This window comes from Vidua macroura, chromosome 6 (assembly GCF_024509145.1).
Source record: "Vidua macroura isolate BioBank_ID:100142 chromosome 6, ASM2450914v1, whole genome shotgun sequence".
NCBI classification, from domain to species: Eukaryota; Metazoa; Chordata; class Aves; order Passeriformes; family Viduidae; genus Vidua; species Vidua macroura.
The window spans coordinates 2,650,613-2,674,893 of NC_071576.1; the positions used below are offsets into that span (position 1 = coordinate 2,650,613).

The window sequence follows — 24,281 nt, forward strand, 5'->3', positions numbered from 1 at the left end:
CAGCAGCACTGCCCACACCCAAGCCTGGCCTTTGTCCCTGTTGGATGTTGGAGGGTGCAGTCAGGGCTGGCTCCATCCCTGTGGGTGCAAGGAGCACCAGGAACTGCCTGTTCCCACAAGAAGAGGAGGAATTCACCTTGAAGTTGTTTTTTTTTTTTTAATGCAGCAGGAAGTTGGTGTAGGCACACTGTGAGTGAGGGGCTGGTTGGAATGATGGAGCAGACAAGGAATTTCCCCCAAATTTATTCAATGGCACAGTTTTTGCCCTACCTCCAGCTTCCAAAGGCAAGGCCATGGGTCTGATCCATCCAAACAGCACAGCAATATTTCAAAGAGTTATTCCAAATGATCTTCTAATATATAAAATAAAATTTACATATAGCCCCCACTTTTATAAAAAAAAAAATAGCTTTTTTTTTCCCCCCTTGTACAAAATATCTCCTCAGCAGGTTACAGACAATTATGGGACAAGAGGCCCAGCAAGTGGTTTCCATGTTTTTAAGTCAGAGTGGTGGAATGATGGTGTTTATCCTCAAATCTTTCTCCACTGAATTCATCTCATGTTTTTTAAGATATTCCTAAAGTTTTCCAGTTCTTTCACGCTGGTTGAAACCCTGTGTGCAAGGAAAGCAAAAGGGAAATGTTACAGCAACATTCATGTAGTGAATTATTTAAAATCTGGGAGAAAGGGGCTGTATCCAGCAAAGCTTCAAGCAGCTCTTGGGAAGAGAAGATTTGGAATTCCAGCTAAATTAGGTTGAGGTTACAACCAGGCACTTCACTACTCCCCTGCCTCTCTTTAAAGCAAACACTGGGAATCACAGTGGAATAGGATGTTAAGGAACTCATCCTTGGAAAAACCTGTTTGCCAGAAACTCCTGGTCTCTCAACATCACAAAGAGCTCCTGTATAATCAGAGTGTCCTGAAATCCCCTCATACAGGCCTTGTTATCCTCCATTTCTGACAAAAACTCCCCATCCAGAGAGGCTGGACTGATGGATTCCTGTTAAATGCCATCATGAGCTGGGAATGAACTGGGGGAGAGGCCTAAGGACAGCAGCCCTTGCCTGGGACAATGTGCTCCAAGGGCAGAGTCACACAGTCCCTTAAAAATGATGAAATTCTTTGTATCTTAGCATAAATGCTTCCTTGAATTCCTTACAGAAATGCAGAGTACAAAGAATATCTTCATTCATTCCAACTGTTGTACTCCATACCAACACCTGGTATCAGACTGTGACCAGAGCAAGAGTCCCCACCAAAACTGCTGAGAACTGACTGAAATTAGAGCTCAGACTGGATGTAACACAGTACCTTATGCAAAAGTAGAGGGGAAAGTCTCAAACTCACCTTCCAAAGGCATTAAATAAGGCCACAATTTCTTGTCTGGTCAGCTGGAATCCATAGGAAGGGCCACTCTCAGGAATCTTCTCGATGAGGTTCTCTGAGAAGAGGATCTTCAGCGCTGTGCCCAAGCCCTGTGTCTGTGCAGGGATCAAAGAGGACCCTTGAACAGCAGCATTCAAACCTCCCTCCACCTGGGCCACATCCTCTGAACAAGGCAAGAGGATTTCACTCAACCCAGGCTCTGCAGCCCCTCTGTTCTCTTGGCTTATCCCAGTTTCCCAGGCTGAGGGAGCTGCAATCAGCTGCTTCCTGCTGCCTGCACAGGTGAGCAATCAGCAGCTCTGGGCTGTATCCAGGAGCTGTTTGGTATCCAAGGACCAGTCCCAGCCCCAGAGCTCCCAGATATTGCTGACAAACCTCACCTGCAGCTTCCCCCACAGCCGACACTTGAAGCAGCCAACACAGTCCATGATCTTGGAAATATTCTTAAAGTGCAGCCTAAATTCCTCCTGGGGGGAAAGACATTCATGCTGGTCATGGTTGTGCACTAATTAGGGCTCCTTCCAGGTATTAATATGAATTAATCCTGGAATTCAGTGGGACTGAGGTAGGAAAAGCCTCCTGCAGTGGGGTCCTTGGCAGAAATTACCTTCAGTTTAGCAGCTTCCTTTTTATTCCCTGCAAAGAAGGAGTTTTCATTGAAATGCAACGGGAAGGACCTGGAAGGGAATGATGAGAGTTTGATTTCTGCCCCCCTTGGTTGTATGGCTGCAGTCAGGAGTGGGCATAAACAGAGGTGGGAGCCACTGGAGGTGTTTTAATCTGACATCCAATCCCAAGGAATGGAATGAGATGATTTAAGGTCCCTTCCAACCCAAACCACCCTTCTATTTTCTCTTCAAATTTGTACTGATTGTATTCCAATTTGTATTTGATTGCATTTTCTCTTCCAATTTGAGCTGGCATCTCATCTTGGAGACATTTTCAGCAATTGCTTGATGGCTTTTAAGCAATTTCAGTGCTGACAGACAGAAGCACAGGAGGGTGACGAGATAAATCAAACATTGATCACTTCAGGAGACACCCATTTCTGTCTGGTTCCAGTATCTTCCATTCCTTTTACTCCAAACTCCATCCAACAGCCCAAACCTCTGTTACCAAGATATTTAGGATGTTTTTCTAGTTGCAAACACGAAGCCAGGCCTGGTATCCCACAGATGAGTCACACAGGTAGCCAATTTTAGGGCTGACACGTAGGCAGTTATTAAATTCAATTCTGCTAAATCCAAAAGGCAGCCGAGACTATTAAACTGTGGGACTAATTAAACTGTGGGACTAATTACCCAAATTCTGCAATTTGCATGCAGATATTATTAATGTGCTCCCAGAAAAACTACACTACTGGCTTCATGTCCCTGCTCATGGCAAGGGGGCTGGACTAGATGACCTTTAAGAAGGTTTTTTCCAACCCAAACCCGAACATTCCACGTTTCTGTGATTCTACTGCACAAATCACTCCAGGAAGAACCCAGAACCTGCCTTTCTGGGAGCTTTACATGTCAGGTTAAGCACACTCAAGAGATGGTGGCAGAGCCACTGTCCCCAGGCACTGAGTGCAATTACTTGGCCAGATGGAGAATTTCCAGCAGCAGGTGTTTCATCTCTGCATCCTGGCTTTTATTCCCGGTGTACAGCTGGAAACCCGGGCGCTCAAAGAAGGGCAGCACTTTGGAGAGGGCCCTCAGCTCAATCAGGTAGAGAAAATAGAGGTTTTTGAGTCTTCTGGGCCCTTCCCCACTGGTGAGGACTTCATCAAACCTCTGCTGGAACTCCGTGACGTTGGGGCCCCATTTCTTCTCCGACCACGAATCTGAGACAGAAACAAACCCCAAAGGCATGAGGTGGAGGGGTCTGGTTCTGGTTCTGGTTCACCTCCTCCCTCCAGGGAAATGGTGGAATGGGATTCCAGGCAGGCAGATCCCAGCTTTTCCAAGTCACTGCCCCGAAACCACGGAATCACTGAGGTTGGAAAAGACCTCTCCAAGATCTGTGACTAAGTCCAACCTCTGAGTGCCACATCCAGTCATTCCTTGAACCTCCAGGGATGCAGATCCCACCACTTCCCTGGGAAGCCCCTTCCAATGCCTGACAACCCTTCCAGTGAAAAAATTTTGCTGAAAATTGTTCAAGGGAGGCATGAATGTAGCTCAATTCAAACCCCAGCAAACACAAAACTCCTGCAGACTTTTCTTCAGGTAATTCCTGAAACTTCCTAACAAACAGGAACACCTTAGGAAAATTCCTGATGATATGGAAAAACAAGAATGGAGGAAACTGGCCTCGGTTTTCCATTTTCAAGCCCACAAAGAACACTTCTGTTGCTCATTTTACCATATATTTAAGATTATTCTATAAAACACATAGTGGAAGATATAAAAGTCATACCAAGCTGATGCTGCAGCCCCAACTCATCTCTTGCCTGTGATGTTTCCCACATTATCCCATCTCCCAACTCCAACCTGGCCTGACTCACACCCAGGTGAGGTCCAAGTGGGCTGTAGACACTTAAATACAATTATTTAGTTAAATCTCTAAATGGCTTGCCCAAATTCCAACAGCTATCACCTTGGTTTTCAAGCCCAGGGTTGAAACTGGGATTCCTCAGACAGCTGCTTATGGACCAAAGCATGGGAAGGAAATGGAAATGGATCAATGGCTTTGGGAAAGCCCAGCCAAGCATTTCCCAGTCCAGGTGAGGTCATTGCTGGACTGACCATCATAAAACCAGGCTGGGAAGGGACAGCCTCAACCCACAGCTAAGAAACCCACTCCAAAACAACCTTGCAGGAAGAACAGAGGGAATATTTGCTGGAAGTGCTGGTAGAGAACCCTGCCCAGCCCCTGTCAGACCTGGAGGCATGTGGCACCTGCATCTCTCAGCCTGTTACACCAGCTGGGTGCTGGAAGAGCACAAACAGGCCTGAGTCCTGCTGGAACAGGCTCCAAGCAGCATTTAGCAGAGCCATGGAAGTGTCAGCGTTGGAGTGAGGCAGGAAAGCTGGGGCAGGAAGGAGGATTTACCTTGCAGGAGGTACCTGGCACTCAGGTGGATGTTGATGCTGGCGTGGAGGCCAGAGATGAGCCTGTAGAAAGCTCTTTTCTCCACACAGACCCCTGCAAAGAAAAGGGCAGTTTAAGACACTTGAAAGCACCCACTGAATTTTCAGTCCTCCTGGCTGTGAGGCAGGAATCTAATCCCACTGAGAGTGGCCACTAATCCCAGCATTTCCCATTTCCTGTCCATCCCAGGAGAGCAACCACGCTCAGAGCAAGGATTACCTTTGAGCCACTTGTAAAACGTGTGCCCTGGAAAGAAAGGAAAACACATCAGTGAGGCTACAGCCCAAGCCTGATGCCTTGAATCCACCTCCAGGCTGGCCCCAGAGGACCCTCTGCCCACTCCAGTTTGCAGAAATTGGGATAGGAGCATTAAAAGAGCATGAAAAGAGTTTTCCTGCCCATCCTTGTGACTGATGCTTCTCTAACACGGCATGGCAGCAGCTCAGAACAGCACGTGGGCTTTTCCCCAGGGGGCTGGGGGAGCAGAACAGCCCAGTGCTGGGAAAAACAAGGATCTGGGATTGCTTTCCTCTTCTGGGCAGAGGGATATTTTTATAAAACAAACCAACCAGCCAAAAAACCACAGAGTGCAACCGAGCGTGTAGAATCCCACAGGTGAGGGTTTCACTGTCCCTGCTCTGTGCATGGAAGTGATCTGGAGGTCAGGATTTGGGGATGGTTTGGAGACAGGAAGATGCTGTGAGGAATGGAGAACTCCAGGGAACAGCCCTTCCCAGGGCCTGAGGGATTTGGGCACCCAGCTCCTACAGCTCCTTTTGAGTCTGTTCAAAGCTTTCCCAGTACTAGGCACTGAAAAAAACCCAGGACAATTCCTGCTCCCAAAGGCTTCTCACACTTGAGTGACTGCCTTCAGACTGGACTTGTGCTGTTAAAAAAATGCTGGTGGACCTTTTTAAGCCCTTCACATGAGGATGGGCTGGGACAGGGAGCTCACAGGGATCTCCTCTTCACTCTGCTGAGCAGGGACAGGACCCAGGGAAGGGCTGGGGCTGTGCCAGGGAGGTCTGGGTTGGATATCTGGGAAAGTTTCTTCCCCCAGAGGGAGCTGGGCACTGCCCAGGCTCCCCAGGGAATGGGCACAGCCCCAGGGCTGCCAGGAGTGTTTGGACACCACTCCCAGGGATCCCAGGGTGGGATTGTTGGGGTGTCTGTGCAGGGACAGGAGTTGGACTCTGTGATCCCACTCAGGATTTCCTATGATGCCATGACTCTAATTCCTGGTTTGCCTGATGAATAATTTTGCTAACCAGGTGCATTATCTAATGGCACAGCCTGTGGCAGCAGGATAAGGACACCCCACTTGTTTCTGTTATCAGTAAAAACAAACAGTGCCACTCACCTCCGTCATCTCCTGGGGGAAAAAAGCACAAGTGGTGGAGGGAGAGAGAGAAACAGAGGACAAAAACATTACACACGACCAAAATTAAGCCCCAAAGCACAAGCACTGCTCTGTTCATCTGCTCTGACAAGAGAAGGATCCTCTCCAGGGAGGTTTGGGAATGTTCTGAACACAGAAACCCCAAGTGCAGCACTGAGGACACCGGATGAGCAACGGTGCTGAGTAACCTGACCAGAGCAGGAGGGATCAATATTTGCAAAGGAAGTAAAACCTGATATTTGCAGGGACATTGCACATCTCCTTCAGCAGGAGAAGAGCCACTCCTTCACACCAGGGTCACAGGAGGGGGATAAACACCTCCATGGTTTAGGGGGAAATGAGGAGATGGTGGCAGAGGGTGCTGCTGGAGGTGGATGATGTTCTCATGTTTCCAAACCCCTTCCCTGCTTTCACTGACACTGCCTGGCCTTGGCTCTAGGGCAGAGCTGCTCCTCCTGGGTGGTTCCCATGGAGGATCCCAGCCAGGTTCTCATTTCCATCCATCACAGCTGGTTTGGCACTGCCAAGTTCAGACACCTGGGACCCAGGGAGAGCTCAGCCCTGCTCCCAGTCCCTCCAAAACTCACCTTTTTTCCAGGACTGGAAGATCACACATTCTTTTTCCACAATGGATGCTAGAAAACCCCACTTCCAGATGCCACAAAATTCTACACTTGGTCAAGAGCTACGAGATATTTCTGATCCAGCAGGGGAAGGAGCCCAGAGAACATTTACTGCTCCTGGAGCTGGGATCAGTTCACTACTAACCCACTTAGTGAGATACATAAATGACTCACCTCTGCCAGATGCCAAAGGTCTTTTTACATTCTGAGGCCTAGGAGGGGAGAAAAAATCATTTAAGTAAGAGATGTAAACAAGTTACTGTCTCTTGTGTACACAAACAGAGCAGAAGTAGCTACTTCTTCACACAAACAGCCTGAGGGGATCTAAAAACCACTTCCATGCTTCAGCTTTGCTCAGGAAGGGAAAGACAGAGCAAAATGTGGCTTTTGGTGGTGCTTTCTTCTTTTTTTAGAAAAAACAGGCAGGAAAACTCAAGTGTCTTCTTCTGGGACAGCCACATGACTTGTCCCTGGTGTATCCCACCCTGCACAGGCACTGGAGCAAAGACAGGAGGATGAGGATTCACTTCTGCCCCTCTGCACCCTCAGGCTTGTGGAACTGGTCCCCCAAAGCACCTACTTGAAGCAGTTTTCTTCATAAATACTGTTCCAAATTTTCCAGGCATCCGGCCCCTTGTAGCCAGTGTAACGTTCTGGGTTCAGGAGCAAATCCACGTACTCAGCATCAGGAGAATGGATGTCTGTGGAGCACAGTGCTGCTCAGGGACAACGATTTTCTCAGGGAAAATGACATTTTTCAAGGCTGACCCAGCCACCTCTGCCCCACCCTGCTAAACACAGCAAGGCCCAGAGCAGCAAGGAAGCTGTATCAGAAATATTTGTGTGTTGTTTTCAAAATACTGAGGTCAGGGGGGTGGAAAGGAGCAGAAATGCTGTTCTGATGAAATATTACACTTTGGCCTGGAATTGGGGCTGTCCAGCCTGGAGAAGAGGAGGTTGTGTGGAGCCCTCACAGCAACATTCCAGGATCTGAAGAGGCTGCATGAAGTGGGAGAGGAGCTCTCACTCAGGAACTGTAGGGACAGGACACAGGGAATGGCTTCCCATTGCCAGAGGGCAGGGTTAGATGGGATATTGGGAAGGAATGAGGGGGGGCAAGGGCTGGCACAGGGTGCCCAGAGCAGCTGTGGCTGCCCCTGGATCCCTGGAAGTGCCCAAGGCCAGGTTGAACAGGGCTTGGAGCAGCCTGGGGTAGTGGAAGGTGTTCCTGCCGTGGCAGGGGGTGGAATAAGATGGGCTTTAAGCTTCCAACCCAAACTATTCCATGATTTAAAGTTCTGCAGAAGTGCTTAAATCCCATGGCAAGCCTTGGCAGCCCTCCCAGGTGCCCATACCATCGGCCTCACAGAAGCTGTCCGAGGAGTCGTCGTGCTGTGCCCACTGCAGCACTGCCTGCCGTGTTTCCTTGCTGCAAAAAAAAAAAGTGGGGGAAAGCTCTCAGAGAGGGCTCTGATCCCAGCTTTCCTTCAAGGCAAGCAAGGATTATGGCAAAAGAAGTCAAACCTCAAAGAGTCATCAACAGCTCCGAGCCTCTTGGCTTCTTCACATTCCTCAGCCAGGTTGTTGGCCTCTTCTGAGTACTGGGTTGGAAAGCAAAGGGGTGGGGAGGGATGAGGATTAAAAAGGAAAATTTTTTTTGTGTTTTAATTTAGCCTTCAGTGCACTATTAACACAGTGTCCCAGATTGCAAGACAAGATGTATTCCATTTGCCATCTGTAGGGCAGTTGTCTTCTGTTAAGTGGGCAGTTTTCCCTATCTCTTCCACAACCAATTCTCCCTCCTGAGACATCTGCTGATAATGGGCTACTGAATGTCACTGCAAAAGTTACAGCATGCCATTGTGAGATGCTCCACCCAGAGGGAGGAGCCAAGCATTCCTACCTGGATACAATCTGGGTTTTGGGGACACCAGACTCAGCCTTTCCTGCTGGATTTCCAGGAGGGCTGCAGCCATTCCAATCTGGACTGCTATGAACACCCTGACCAAAAAGGGTGTCAGGTTGTATTCTGACTCTGCCAGTGTTTTTTTCTTTTGTATTATTGCATGCATTTTGTTTTCTTTTTCACTTTCCCTAATAAATTGCATTTCTGACTTGGAGTCTCTCACTGGTTTTGTTCTCAAACCAGCATACACAGGTTAAGCCCCAGAAAGCCTTTCATGATCCAGCCCTGCTGTGTTTGCACAGGATGTCTGCACATACCCAAAGGTTTGTGCAGCGCTGGCGAGCCTCGCAGGGACTGGGGGCAGCCTCTGGCACTGCCTTGGGAGCTTTGTGTGCTTGCTGACACCTGCTCTTGGAGAGATGTCAGGAGTACCTGGCTCCAGCACAGCCACCTCAGAGCCTCTCTGCTCTCCAAACACTTGAAGAGAGGAAAAAATTCAAGCCTAAAGAACATCCTGACAATTATTGAGCCATGCTCAAAGCCTGGGGGCAGTTTTGGGGCCCTCATGACAAGAAAGACTTTGAGGGGCTGGAGCGTGTCCAGGGAAGGGAACAGAGCTGGGAAAGGAGCTGGAGCACCAGGAGTGGCTCAGCCTGGAGAAAAGGAGGCTCAGGGGGGACCTTGTGGCTCTGACAGGAGGGGACAGCCAGGGGGGGTCAGGCTCTGCTCCAGGGAACAGGGACAGGAGGAGAGGGAACGGCCTCAGGCTGGGCTCAGGTTGAATATTAGGGAAAATTTCTTCCTGGAAAGGGTAGCCAGGCATTAGAAGGAGCTGCCCAGGGTGGTGGTGGAGTTCCCATCCCTGGAAGTGATCAAAACCCACGTGGATGTGGCACTTGAGGACACAGGTTAGTGGTGAACACGGGGCTGGTGGGGTGACAGCTGGACTTGATGGTCTTAGAGGTCTTTTCCAACCTTCTCACTTCCATGGCACAAAACTGGAGCACAAAATAAACCTCATCCTTTTGTGCTCAGCCACACCCACCTTGTAACTTCCAGCTCTGATTCCATCAGGGACTTCATCCTGAAAGACAAAACAAAGCATGTGCCACACGTGGGGCTGATGAGACCTCTCAGCCCCATCTTTGGGGAAGGTTTGGGGTGTCACCACAGCTGCCAGAGGTGAGAAGGTGACCACAGCACTCAGCCCAGCCTGCAACACATCCAGCTCCTCACTCCTCCCCAGACCAAGGGGAAAGCAACATTCCTAGTGGTTTATTTTGATTTTTTTTTGTTGTTGTTGCAAGATTCTTCTTCTCCAAAGGTCTGCAGCTTTCCACAGCTGCTACATCTGGTTCTGCTTTGCTTATCCAAGCAGGAATTTGGGGAAGCCAAACAAACTCCAGAGGAGCTGGAGCTGCCTCTGGTGACTCCAGGTCTGGCATCACCTTCCTGGCAGGAGCCCAGCTGCCTCCTCAGATGCTGCATCTACCAGCCCCCGACACATGACATTCCAAACTTCCCTCTGACCATCCCATCGTGGAGAATCAGCCCCACACAACCAGCCCCAAAATTCTCCTCAACTTCCATTTTCTCCAGGAGCAGGAAGGCAATAGAACCAGTGCTACAAGAGCATATACTGTGATGGCAAAGAGAAAAATTAAGCAATAAGAGTTATTTTTATTGATTTCAGGATGAAATGGACCCAAATCAAAATAATGAAGAACAGCAGGGACAGTCAGTTCCTAAAATAAGAACAACTTTCAGCTAAAACTTAGGTAATTGTAACATAGCTCCATCACATTACTCATAATCACTACCAAAAATAGATTTTTTTTTTTTTTTAAGGAAGAAAAAGTATTTAAACAACATTTAGGGTTATTTTGAGGTGGGAAAAAAAACATCATCATTCCATTTTAGAACCCAAGAGTGAGGGAGTTAGACAGTCTGTGCTGGCTGTCAACACCAAAACATGAAATGTCCCCAAAGGGGCCACCAGCCACCAAGTTGTGATTCCCTCACCTTCTCACCCCCTTCTTTTGGGCAGACATCTGCAGTCAGGATGTTTTCTTACAGCTGGGGGAACAAAACCCTTTTGTCCAGGATACAGGGACAAGAGTGCCCTTGGAAATAGGATGCTGGAAGAGCCAATTCTCCTACAAGAAAAGGGCTCTGGAAAGCTCTGAGTCAAATTTTTTATCAGCCAAAACTAAATCACAGTGCAGCTCATGGGCAACAGGGTCAAATTCTGTCAATTAACAAAAAACAATAATGGATTTGCCCTAAAAACTACTTACTAATGGAAAAAATAAACAAAAGGCCAGGAGAAGGCTTTGGCTGTTTGCAGAGGGTCAGCTGTTAAGACCCCAGCCTGTCTTGAAACTTTCAGAATTCAGTATTTTGGCCTTTCTTATGGCCATGAAAGAATCCATCAGGGCCACAGCTTTGCTTTAACTAAAATAACAAGATTCTGTCACTTGTCTGCTGTTTCCTCTTGGTCTACAGAAGTTAAATAAAAACAAATACATGTAAAAGAATGGATTTGGTACTTACAGAGGGGCAGGGCTGAACAGCACAGTCTCTCATTCCACAGTGACTGCTGTCCTCCCAAAAGGGACAAGGTTTTTGTAGGTTTACCTGCAAATAACACATCACCCTGTTCAGCAGCACATCTCCCCCATGCAGCCAAGGCAACCTTCCACTCCCCAGTTTTCCAAGAGAAATCCATGTTCTGCACTTGTTTGTTCCCACACCAGCAACTCCTTGGTGACCCAGACTGATAACATCACTCGTAACCTTATTATCAGCACAGGTTATCTTTTGAATCCTTGCTTGGATCTTTCTGCTGGTGCTTTCCCACCCAGACATTTCCATAATTCCAAAATGTTCTGAGGGCCAGAGCTCCCTCTGCTCTGGAGCCAGGCTGGGAGAGCTGGGGGTGCTCACCTGGAGAGGAGAAGCTCCAGGGAGAGCTCAGAGCCCCTTGCAGGACCTGAAGGGGCTCCAGGAGAGCTGGAGAGGGACTGGGGACAAGGGATGGAGGGACAGGACACAGGGAATGGCTTCATCTGGGTTAGATGGGAGATTGGGAAGGAATTCCTGGCTGGGAGGGTGGGCAGGCCCTGGCACAGGGTGCCCAGAGCAGCTGTGGCTGCCCCTGGATCCCTGGAAATGTCCAAGGCCAGGCTGGACAGGGCTTGGAGCAGCCTGGGATAGAGGAAGGTGTCCCTGCCCACAGCAGGGGTGGCTCTGGATAAAACCATTCTGGAATTCCAGGATTCTAGGCTTCATTCAGACCAATCTCAGTATTTCTGTTACAAATCCCAGCCCTGGAAGGGGAAAGGACATGAGCTTCTTTAACAAATCCCAATTTTTCCTCTTCTCTGAGTTGGTACCAAGTATCATTCTCCCAAAACAATTAACTTTTAACAAGATGTGGTGGGTTTGGAAGAGAGGGGCATAAAGGGAATCTGACTGAATGGGAGCAGAATCCACCTCATGGAATCCAGTCCATGGAATGTCTGGCAGCAACAGCCATCAATGAACCTGGAACTAATGCAGGTTTTCCATGTGAAATCCTCTCATTATGGATCACTGGTCATCAGCATCTTTAAATCACAGCTCACCAAAGGAAGTCCTCTCATTAATGTGTTGTTTAAGAGGGAAAAATAGATAAGAAAATATCTTTGAAATCCTCTTGAAAGTACACTGCATCTTATTAAGATTCTCCTCATAACAGAAGGGTCCAACTGACTGACTGCACCCTTAAAGGATCAGGGTCAAAATGCAGGTGTGTGATTTTAAAAAGATCATCAATAAGTTCACAGGAGATTAATAAAACACAGCAGCACACAAATAAATACAATTCTTGTAAGAGAAAATCACCTTGTAGTATCTAAAATAGTCACTTTCCAGGAGTTCATTCAGTCTAGGAAAAAGTTTGTAGTTGTTGAAGGCATCAATGGTTTCTACATCACAGGTGCAGTCATCTAAATAACCAGTAACCTGGGGGAGAAAAAAAACAATAAAATCACAATCAACAGCATCAAAAATAAGAAATCAAATATAAACAACTCGGCCTTTTTTAACACTGGACTTTTTTAACACTGCAGACAATAAAATAATTCACCATTTTCTTTCCTTTTCCCTAAGTTTAAGCAGAATGGATGTGGCTGCAGTGAGCCGTGGGCTGCCAGCTCAGGCTCTCTGGATGAGCCTCAGGAAGCCATTCCTGCAGGATAAAAGGGAGCAGTTTGCACATGGGACCAGTCAGGCAACAATGCCACAGTGCCAGCCCCAAAGAAAGTCCTTGTGGTCAGTCAGCAGTGCTCTGATTTGGTCAGAACCACAGCATTGTGATCAGAGGGATGGAGCAGCTCTGCTCTCAGGAAAGGCTGCGAGAGCTGGGATTTGAATTGAGGTGAAAAATTTAAGACTTCACAATTCTTATAAAGATTTGTAGGGATGGTGTGTTTAGTACAGCACATGTGAGGGATCTTTTTCCCTTTAAAGGACATGTGTGCTCCTGAAAACTCTCGATCTTTTTTAATTCCTCTAGCTAATTTACATATTCACAGAATTTCACAATGGGTTCATGCATATTCATTCTTCTGATTTCACGTTACACTTACAGCTAGTTACACTTGTACTCAGTTTTTGTCAGGAAGTACAGAGAGAACTCCTGGGTCACTCTGCGCTGTCTGTTTCAAGGTCTGAGGAGTCTTTCTTATCTCTTTAGTTTAGAAATTTGCATTCTTTTTTCTTAGCTGGGGCAGTTTTGCTAGTGCTGCAGTTACCAGACTAAACAGCACATTTTACTTATGTTAGCAAGCTCAAAGCAGCACATTTCACCTAAATCTAAATAGCTTTCTACCCTGTTAAATTTTTACTCTGTCTCAGATTGTTCAGCCTGGAGAAGAGAAGGCTCCAGGCTGACCCAACTGCAGCTTCCCAGAGCCTGAAGGAGCTGACAGGAAAGATGGGGAGAGAGGATTTACAAGGGATGGAGGGACAGGATACAGGGAATGGCTTCCCAGTGCCAGAGGGCAGGGATGGATGGGAGATTGGGAAGGAATTCCTGGTTCTGAGGGTGGGCAGGCCCTGGCACAGGGTGCCCAGAGCAGCTGTGGATGCCCCTGGATCCCTGGAAGTGTCCAAGGCCAGCTGGACGAGGTTTGGACACCCTGGGATGGTGTCCAAGGTGTCCCTGCCCATGGCAGGGGGTGGAATGGGATGGGATTTAAGGTCCTTTCCAAGCCACACCATTCCATGATTCTGTGATTAACTGCAGCAGTCCCTCTGCTGGCCTCAGAGAGACATTTGGCACAAAAACATCTGTTCTACATCGGATGGATCCTTCTTGCATCATCCAGAACAACTCAACAGGCTTTGTGCAAGCCCTGAAGAAAAAAAAAAAACAAAAAAAAAAAAAAAAAAAAAAAAAAAAAAAAACAACAACAAAAAAAAAAAAAAACCAAAAAAAACCAAAGAAAGAAGTAGTACAAACTCAACAAACTCAGCTGTGGTTTCCTGACACATCCATTACTGGCAGATGACAAAGTTGCTCAACACAGAAGTAGTTTTGCTTCCCCCACACCCTCAGTGAGCCCTTGGGGAAATCAGAGAATCCTGGAATCATTCAGGTTAGAAAAGATCACTGAGTTCAACTGACCATGCACTGACCATGTCCCCAGGTGCCACATCCACAGAGCTTTTAAATCCCTCCAGGGATGGTGAGTCCAGCACTGCCCCGGGCAGCTGTGCCAGGGCTGGACAACCCTTTGCATGAAGGAATTTTCCCTGATATCCAATTTAAACCTCCTCTGCTACAGCTTGAGGCCATTTCCCCTTGTCCTGTCCCTGTTCCTGGAGCAGAGCCTGACCCCCCCAGCTGTCCCCTCCTGGCAGGAGCTGTGCAGAGCCACAAGGTCCCCCCTGAGCCTCCTTTGCTCCAGGCTCAGCCCCTTCCCAGCTCCCTCAGCTGCTCCTCACAATTCAGCAAGAGCTACACAACAACTTAAATAAAATGATATTTACCACCAAGGAAATGGAGCTGAGAGGAGGATGGCAGAAATGGAGCACAGAGTCACATGAAATGGGGAGGTGGGGGAAAAAATAGCCAGAATTCCCTACCCCACTGGAACAACTCTGTTTGTTGAGGCAGCATGATTTGGAGGCTCACTCATATTTTAAGTGTTTACACTGAAGCTCAGTGTGTCACCCTCACACATTTGCTGAATTCTGTCCTGCATTTTGCACAGTAATGAAGATTAGCAGTGATTTAAGATTTCCACTAGCCTGAATCACCCTTGTAAAAACAAACAGTAGCAATTTGCTAATCCAGTTACCCAATTTAAAGCTGTTGCAAATTTATATATACATTAAAAAAAAAAAAAAAAAACACATCAAAACAACAAAACACAGCAAACCACCAACCAACCACATTTTTATTTCCTGAAATCTTGGCATCCTTCAAGGCAGGAAGCTTAAAGGTTGGGTCTAAAAGTGACCTAAAAAAAGATCTGGGGACAATCTTCAGCTGCTCCCTCTCTCCATGCTTGACAAAGATGTCACTCCAAAGGAATATTCCTGTAAAAGTGGGAACATTGGAGCTCCCACTATCCCCCCCACTGGAAGCACCTTTTGGGCCAGGTCTGGTTTTGCTGTGTCTGGTGACCAATTCAAGCCAGAACCAACCTCATCCTGAATATAAATAACCCAGAGATGCAAAACTAACATCACTTTTCTTCTTGTCAAGCCAAAAGAGATGACAGTAGCTCACGTGGACTTAATTTTATTTGCTTTGCATGCCCTGCAATTAAATCGTTCAGTTTGCAATTAAATCATTTCAGTTTGCAGGCTGAACACTGACCCAAGACATGAAAGTTATACCCTGAAAGATCTGAGCTTGAGGCTTCAGCTGCAAGCTTCTAACCTAACTTGGTCTTTTAGTAGTAGGAAAAGATGTCAGAAAACAGGACAACAGTGCAAGAGGAGCTGGAAATAAATGCATTAAGGTGGATAATATCACTGCACTACTTCTTCCACCAGGAGCTCTTGTCTGTGCTTCACCCCAGCAGGGAAGCACTGCAGATGATCCCAAAATCCTTAGGACTGGATGGGGGTTGTGCTTTGGAGCTCTCCAAATTCCAGTTTACTGGCAGGATCAGCCTCAGGGTCACCCTGAACACACCTGTGGGGGCAAGGGGCAAAGGGAAAGGTGCTGGGAAAACTCCACACCTGCTCAATCTTTCTTCCTCCAAGGATTTCAGTCAGAAATTGCCCAGAAATGAGCAATTTCCCCAGCCTGTGTGTGCCCAGCCTAGCAAAGCTCCCAGCCAAAGGAGCACAGAAGAGAAGCAGCACCAAGAACATCCAGAGCTGAGGCTCCTCAGAGCCCTGGTGAAAGCTCCAGTGATGCCCCCACTTGAAGCTGAGCCACGTCAAGACTCAGGGAAGTGGCAGTGTCAGATCATTTGGCAGGAGTTGTCTTCATTTCAGAGGTTCCCTCTTGCTCCCTGACCCCACCAGAACCCATTTTTCAGCCCTCACTTGGTTTGGGACTTCACCTCCTGCTGCCAGAGCAGCTGAGCTCTGTATCAAACGTGCCCTCCAGTGGGTGGTACCTCAAAACACTTCCTCCCACCCCACAAACAAAACATTTACCTACATCCTCAGCCTGTGCCAAGGAGAGCAGCTGCTTGAGACAAAGCAGGGATGGATCCAGTCCCCAACACGTGCCACGAGCTCGCTGGCACCGTGAATCACCCAGCTGAGGGGTTTTGCTCCACCTGCCCTGGGTGTGAGAAGCTGGCAGGAGGCTGAGGGGCAGGGCTGGGTTGTCCCACTGGGAAGAGAGGCGAGGGAGCGCCGGGATGGGTGCTGAGTAAGCTCCCAGGGTGAAACGCTGCAATCCCAAAATCCAGCCTCCACCTCATGTGCTGGGAACACCAACAGCAGGGACTCTGCAATCCCTGGGCTTGGCCTCTGCTTCAGCCTCCTTCCCCTCCATGCCAGCCTCCTCCTCTCACCTCTTTCTGCTGCCCTGAGTGTCACAGGAACATCCCCTGAGCAGTGGATTTTGGGATTTCTTCTCGCTGTGTCCCACACCACAGCCAGGCAGGAAAGAAGGAGAACTTTTCCCTGCATCTCCCCCCACAGCCACAACAGGGAGGGGGACAGGGAAGTGAATGCCACAGAGGCTGAGGGGTTGGGGTTTAGTCTGTACCAACTTCCCTGGCACTGCCTGCTCTTCTGGACAAGTCCCAGGCTGATGGTGAGCAGATGCCTTCCCTGTTCCCCCAGCAGAAGCTCCCTGGCACAAAGGAGTTGGACTTCCATGATCCTTGTGGGTCCCTTCCAACTCAGGATATTCTATGGTTCTGTGAGATTATTTCCCTTTCATCCTTGCCAGTGCACTTGGAGCAAGTTGCTGGCAGGCAGCTGAGGACAGTCACTGCTGCACCTGCCCTGGAAGCATTATCTGCCATTCCAGGTGCTTTGTCCCCATCTTCTGCCCAGAAAACAAGGACTAGGTTTTCCAGAACTCACACAGAAGCGAATCTCACTCAGGGACCCTCAGGATGGGGTCAAACCACAGGGCCTGAAGGGCTGTCACAGCATCCCAGAATGGTTTGGGTTGGAAGGGAGCCTAAAGACCATTTAGTTCCACCCCCTGCCATGGGCAGGGACACCTTCCATCATCCCAGGTTGCTCCAAACCTCATCCAACCTGGCTTTGGACACTTCCAGGGATCCAGGGGCAGCCACAGCTGCTCTGGGCACCCTGTGCCAGGGCCTCCCCCCCCTCACAGCCAAGAATCCCTTCCCAATATCCCATCTAACGCTGCCCTCTGGCAGTGGAAGCCATTCCCTGTGTCCTGTCCCTCCATCCCTTGTGAATCCTCTCTCTCCATCTTTCCTGTCATCTCCCTTCAGGTACAGGAAGGTCACAATTAGGCCACCCTGAAGCCTTCTCTTCTCCAGGCTGAACAATCCCAACTCTCCCAGCCTTTCCTCACAGGGGAGCTGCTCTGATCACCTTGGTGGCCTCCTCTGAACTCACTCCAACAGCTCCATGTCCCTCCTGTCTGCAAGGACACAGTTTTCCAGGAGGGATCTCACCAGAGCAGAGCAGAGGGGCAGAATGTACCTCCAAAATCTGCTTCTCTCTACCTGGAAGCTCCTCCTGAAGAGAGAAGAGTTCATCTTTTCCAGAGAAATGGGAAATGTGCTAGGAATGAATTCCTGCCCTGGAGGCTGCCCAGGCAACACCAATCCACAAGAACACAAGGACAGCCTGAAAACCTGCCCAGGTGCCAAGGAGGAAAATCTCCATGGCCAGACTCACCCCTAATGACAGCATCCTGCCCACAGAAACATTCCCAAAGGGAACCAGCCCTGTGCCAGACCGGAAACCTTCACAAAATCCCCGTCTGCCAAACACCTGCAGCACATCCTTAATGCAGCTGCATCAGCCTGTAAACAGCAAATGAACAATAATTACCAGGAATATACAGAAGACATCCACGGCTGACTAAAGCTGTGATGCAAACAGGAATATCTCGAGGGGGGGGATGAGCTGTCTGTAAAATTTGAGGGGATTTTGATACTGGAATGTTAATCAGAGGCTGGGAAGCAGAAAACAGTATTTGAAACACGTTTGGAGCAACAGATGGATGTTTCTAATAAAAGTTTCAGGGCTGCTTGGTCTCTAAGGAAGGGAGGTAAAATAACAGTGACAAAAAGCAGGTGAGGCATTGCCCTGGGTGCAGGCAGACAGGAGTGCAGCACCCATTCCAGAATCACAGCCTGCTGAAGTCAGCACTTGGAATATTGCTGGAGCAGCACTCCCAAAAGTGGCCCTTGTCACCTGTCCCAGCACAGGCTGGCAGACAAGTCAGAGCTCTTCCAGTCACTCACATCAGACAGCAGGAGTTGGTTCACAGCAGGAAACCAAGAGCTGGACCAGTCCTTCAAGGAGCTAAACAAAGGAGGGCAAACCAGATCATTTAAGGCTGGCCCTGTATTTTCTTTGGTGGCAAATAAAAACCACCAGGCCTTGTCCAGCTCTGCACAAGGAGATCAGCAGATTATTTTTAACCAAAAGATGAGGCAGCCCTCTGGTGTGATTTAAAAGGTTTGGTGGTTAGAGAGGGTGAGAAATCCTGCCCTACATGGCACCTTTTCCTAAAGGCAATAAAAAACCCTGCCCTAAACATTTGTAGGGAAAACCAGGCTGCTCCACAGAATGAAAAGAGTGTTGCAACAACCCAGCAGTGCACAGAGCACCAGGGCAGCTCCTCCAGCCCAAGGAAAAGAGCCTGCCAGTCACTGCCATGCCAGGATGCCAGTTCAGTTAGTGGTTACAGCTCCCTGTCCCATTCCACACTCCTGACTCAACATTCAAATTTCTCTGCTTACAGGAAGCTGCAAGGAAAAACCCTGCAGAGATCCAGAGTCTAAATGTATGTTTCTCAATTTTTTATCAGCAGAGCTTTTATTTACCATTTCCACAGGATGCTGAAAGTGTCAAGAGCCACCCCAGAGGGCAAAGCCAAAGCCAAGAGTGTAATTCCATTTGTTTTCTTTCTCCACTCTCAATTCCTGACCCACATTTAAGGGCTAGAAATTTAATACAGCAAGAGTAGCCTTTATAAAAGCTTCCTGTTTTTAAAGGCAACAAAATAAAGGACTAAAGACATTGTGACATCTTCACTCCTTGATCTTGCAAATGTGCTTATCACAGGAATTATTCAGGTTGCAAGGGACCTCAAACACTATCTTATGTCACCCCCTGCCATGGGCAGGGACACCTTCCACTATCCCAGGCTGCTCCAAGCCCCGTCCAACCTGGCCTTGGACACTTCCAGGGATCCAGGGGCAGCCACTTTGCTTGTGCAAAGTGGTGTCAGAAGGAACTGCAGAGTGATCTCTTCCTTAAACCCAGATGCTCAGTTGACTGTACCCAGTTCTCTCATTTCTGTACCTCAGCAGAAGCTGCACTGAGTGCACAGTGGCACACAACAAGAGGAATTAACCTTGGAAGAGTTTTAGGGAGCAGAGCAGCCCAGCTCCCACCTGGGCATGGCAGGGCAGGGTGGCAGGAGCCAGGGCAGCCACGCTCTCTCCTGGACAGCAGAGCTGGGAGAACAGCAAGGCAGGAGAGGGGATGAAGCAGCTGCCAGGGATAGCAATGATATCCCTGAAACATCCCAGGAGAGGCAGCTGGGGATCTGGGGAAGAAATGCTCAAAAAGTTGGAACACTCCCCTCTACTGATGGGAGCAGGGAGAGGATACAGTTAAGATGGCATGGAAGAGAACCACAGAATCCCAGAATGGTTTGGGTTAGAAGGGACTTCAAAGCTCATCCCATTCCACCCCCTGCCATTGCAGGGACACCTTCCACCATCCCAGGCTGCTCCAAGCCCTGTCCAACCTGGCCTTGGACACTGCCAGGGATCCAGGGGCAGCCACAGCTGCTCTGGGCACCCTGTGCCAGGGCCTGCCCACCCTCCCAGCCAGGAATTCCTTCCCAATCTCCCATCCATCCCTGCCCTCTGGCAGTGGGAGCCATTCCCTGTGTCCTGTCCCTCCATCCCTTGTCCCCAGTCCCTCTCCAGCTCTCCTGGGGCCCCTTCAGGCCCTGCAAGGGGCTCTGAGCTCTCCCTGGAGCCTTCTCCAGGTGAGCACCCCCAGCTCTCCCAGCCTTTCCACACAGGAAAGCTCCTGCAGCCCTCGGAGCATCTCCTCGCCCTCCGCAGCAGCTCCACTCCCTTCCCACGCTGAGCCCCGCAGAGCTGCCCACCGAACCCACCCGAACCCCTCCCTCCTCCCGCGGGCAGCCCGGCCCCCACCCCGCAGCCGCCCCGCGCCCACCTGGCAGAAGCAGCGCCGCTCGGCGCCGCGGGGCAGCGCGGCGGGCAGCGCCAGCAGCGCCAGCAGCGCCGGCAGCACCGTGCGCGCCGCCATCTCCGCGGCCGGGCCCGGCCGCTCCGCCGGGGCCGCCCCGCTCGCACCGCCCCGCCCGGGGCGCGGCCCCGGCGGCGACGCGCGGAGCCGCACGGAGCGCGGGCAGCGCCCGAGACACCTGGGAGCAGCGCGGCCTTCCGCTTCTCGCTTAAGCAGCGCGGTAACCGCGGTCATTCACCGGGCGGAGCAAGCTGCTTTTTTTTTTTTTTTTTTTTTTTTTTTTTTTTTTTTTTTGACTCAGAGGCGTTTTAAAAACTTTCGTTCTAGTTTGAGTTTCGTTTGAAGGGTGAGATAAGGCAGATGGTACAATTCACGCCATTACAATCAGAAGCTTATTATTTCTTAATTACAATAAAATACACATGTTATATTATGTTATATCATATTATATTATGTTATATCGTATTATATTATGTTATACCATATTATATTATATTACGTTATGTTACATTATATTCTATTACATTATATTATGTTATTTTATATTATGTTATATTACATTATATTACGTTATATTACGTTATATTACGTTATATTACGTTATATTATATTATATTATATTATATTATAGTATTATTATAGTATTATAGTATATTAATGTATATATATTATACATATCTATGTATATATAATATATACATATATTTGTACGTATATATTAATATGTAATATATAATGTAATGTAATACATCATCCCAGTATGTATATATATGTATATATACTACATAGGTGTATATATTACATATATAATATAATATATGTAACATATATGTAATATATAATATTATAGATACTCAATATATAATAGATACATATTGTTATATGTATCTATATAATATTTATATTATTATATATTATTGTATATTATTATATATTATTATATATTATTATATATTATTATATATTATTATATTATACATATTATAGTGTATATTTCTTAATTACATTATATAATACACTATAAGCGTTTCTTGGCCTATCAGTTTTTGCCACACCATACTGTAAATGTTTTAAAGCTAATCATTTAAAATTCCTTTTTGTGGGTTTCATTACAATGTATCTTTCATAGTTCTATTTTTCTAAAGTGTTTTTTTTTTTTTTGTACGGCCATCCTTTAAAACTTACTCCTATTTCCATCTCAACAATATTACTCCGATCCCATAACATTTGTAAATTAAGATTTCTTACCTTAAAATTTATATACAAATACGTACTTTATAATCCTTTCTATCAGGTCTAAGAATTTTCTACGGACCGATTTCTCCCATGCTAAAAGAAGGACAGCATTTCCAGCTGGGGTGCTCCTGGCCCGCACCGCAGGGCACACAGTGTCACCTTTATCCGGGTACACTGAAGCTCATGCATATTCATGAGCTTCATGCATTATTCAAACGTTCTTGCGGACTTTCTGTCGTTTTGGGAACTCCTTTGTTTGACTTCTTCACACTCCGGCTTGTCTGCGTGGGATCCTGGGTGTCAGGTCATTGTATTTTATTTCTCCTTGTGTCTCCATCCTGCTGCCTCACATCCTCTGATAAGGTTTTGGTATTAAATTAAATTAAATTTAACATGGTGTTCTCTAATTGCTCTGGTTTGTGTCACGGTTATCACTTGGACAGTGGATGGCCTTACACTGGTTTTAGTTACCCAAAAACCTTTTCACATATAGAACAATACATTAATCACATTGTTGTTTCCATAAGTGATACATAGATATTATATTCATTACACTACTATTTCTATGAGCAACACAGTGCATACTTCAGCTGATAGATTATATTAACAAGCAGCTAAAAAGAGTTGTAACTGGTACTTTTTGCCAATTATAATAATAATTTAATTAATTCAATTTAATAATTTAATTTAATACGAATAATAATTTACTTATAATCACAAACAACATGCAAAAATCTAATACATAAATGCAAAAGCCAATATCATCTGGTCATTTTTCACAGTCACACAGTGGCACTGGAGGGGCTGGCAGTGCTCCCTGCCCCACTCTGAACCAGGGGGGCTCGGGGTGCAGCCCCGAGGGGCTGACAGATCAAGATCAGATCCAAATTTTTATTATTAAAAATAGTAAAACACCTGCAAGGTCCCCAGCGTGTCGTGGGCTGTTTTGTCTCCACCAGGAAGTTACAGCACTACCAGCTACAAAGGGAGGGAGGAGCAGGTGCCAATATAAAAGTGATGTGCACGTCACAGAAGAGAAAACACTTCACCCCACTAAGGATGAAAAGCAACGCCAATAATCCAGACCAAAGCCAACGTTAATGAATATTCACACATATTAATTACCTGACAGCGACAGCCAGACATTCGGTACACTTGCATCACGGTTCATTTTTTTGCCTTCACAATGACTGGAGAGAGAAAATTAGAGAAAAAAAAGAAATTTACTTCATTCGCCCTCTGAGGTGTGGTTCGGGACTATCCACTGTGGTTTTCTGCCAGTAATCTGATCACCAATACTTTAATTCTTTGCTCCTCAAAATCATTAAGCAGACTTAAATTACAAAAGCTTTTTATTTTGTGGGCTGCCCCATCCTGGAGGTTTCCAAGGCCAGGTTGGACAGGGCTTGGAGCAGCCTGGGATAGGGGAAGGTGTCCCTGCCACGGCAGGGGTGGGATGGGATCTAAAGTCCCTTCCAGCCCAAATCAGTCTGGGATTCCAGGACACCAAACCTTCCAGGTTTCACCCAGACTAGTTCCACTCTGAGGCAGAGCATGAGCAGAAGGTGTCTGACCCCTCCCTGGCAGTGACAGCAGCTGTGAAGAACGCCAATCACTTGGTTTTTTTAAAATTTTAAAAGTTTAATAATAATAAAACGGTTATTTCAAAAACAGTAATACAATTAAGAGTGATAAAATTTAGAGTTAGGACAATTACAAGACAATAAAAAGCAAAGAATTACGGATGTCTGGATGCTCTTGGGCACTTCAGCCACGACAAGCATGCCTTGTGAACAAAGGAACAACCTTTAAAACCATACACTGTTCCATATTCAGATTTACTTCATGGTTATGCATACATTCTATTTAAAACAAGAAATTCTGTTATATTTCAACTGCTTCCTTTAATCCCCATGGCATTTTTGAGTCTGAGCAAGGCCTGAAGAAATTAGCTTCTTCTGATAAGAAAACCATCAATTCCTCTTCTTTGGAAGATTTGGGTGTTCTGTGACTGTTATCTTGAAGGGGTTTTAAAAACCCCACATACATAGTTTCTATTTTAACTACTAAAGCTTCGTTTTAACTACAAAACTACATTCACCATACTATTAAAATGTCAATACAGCACAACAAATCAGTATCACATAACACATACGGTAACTATCTGCGGAGAGCCATGCAATGTGCATTTTCCACAGCAGCCAAAAGCACTTCCGTGCCACCAGCCTGCCCCGGCACACGTTTTGGGATGAGCTCCAGGGGTAAAGCAGGATTTGGGGGAGCAGCTGCTCGTGACTTAGGGCCCTGGCAGAGCCGTAGGGATGGGAACAAAACTCCCAAGGTTTTTCTTGGCTTCCCAAGGGCAGGGATGGATGGGAGATTGGGAAGGAATTCTCTGGGAGGGTGGGCAGGCCCTGGCGCAGGGTGCCCACAGAAGCTGTGGCTGCCCCTGGATCCTTGAAGCGCCCAAGGCCAGGCTGGACAGGGCTTGGAGCAGCCTGGGGCAGTGGAAGGGCGGGATGAACACCCCATGGAAGGGGTGGGATGAACTTTCCAACCCAACCATTCCACGACTCCTTAACCTCCATGAGCTCTCCCCGCACCTCCTCGCCCCTCCGCCTCCGCCCACACTCCGCGGCCGCCCTTTAAGCCGCGCTCTGAGCGCCGGCACAGCCCGTGCCCGCCGCAGCCGATGTCTGCGACACCCGCGGCCCCTCACGACAGCCGCCGCCTGTCGCG

At 47.7% G+C, this 24,281-nt stretch overlaps 1 protein-coding gene across 2 annotated transcripts; it reads right to left on the reverse strand.

The window, feature by feature from the left end:
• Nucleotides 1-227: 227 nt before the first annotated feature.
• ERO1A (endoplasmic reticulum oxidoreductase 1 alpha) lies at nucleotides 228-24,125 on the reverse strand. Of its 2 annotated transcripts, XM_053981123.1 has the most exons (17): nucleotides 23,698-24,125; nucleotides 22,668-22,732; nucleotides 12,282-12,401; nucleotides 10,950-11,033; nucleotides 9,442-9,480; nucleotides 8,015-8,091; nucleotides 7,846-7,919; nucleotides 7,071-7,191; nucleotides 6,665-6,702; nucleotides 5,829-5,840; nucleotides 4,688-4,714; nucleotides 4,430-4,522; nucleotides 2,972-3,218; nucleotides 1,998-2,067; nucleotides 1,771-1,857; nucleotides 1,352-1,485; nucleotides 228-614 (listed from the first exon to the last, which is right to left on the reverse strand). In XM_053981123.1, the coding sequence occupies exons 2-17, from the start codon at nucleotides 22,701-22,703 to the stop codon at nucleotides 554-556; spliced, it is 1,320 nt and encodes a 439-aa protein (XP_053837098.1). In that variant the 5' UTR covers nucleotides 22,704-22,732; nucleotides 23,698-24,125; the 3' UTR covers nucleotides 228-553. The 2 variants fall into 2 exon arrangements, with proteins under 2 accessions (XP_053837098.1, XP_053837097.1); XM_053981122.1 differs by lacking the exons at nucleotides 22,668-22,732; nucleotides 23,698-24,125 and adding an exon at nucleotides 20,274-20,372.
• Nucleotides 24,126-24,281: the final 156 nt, after the last annotated feature.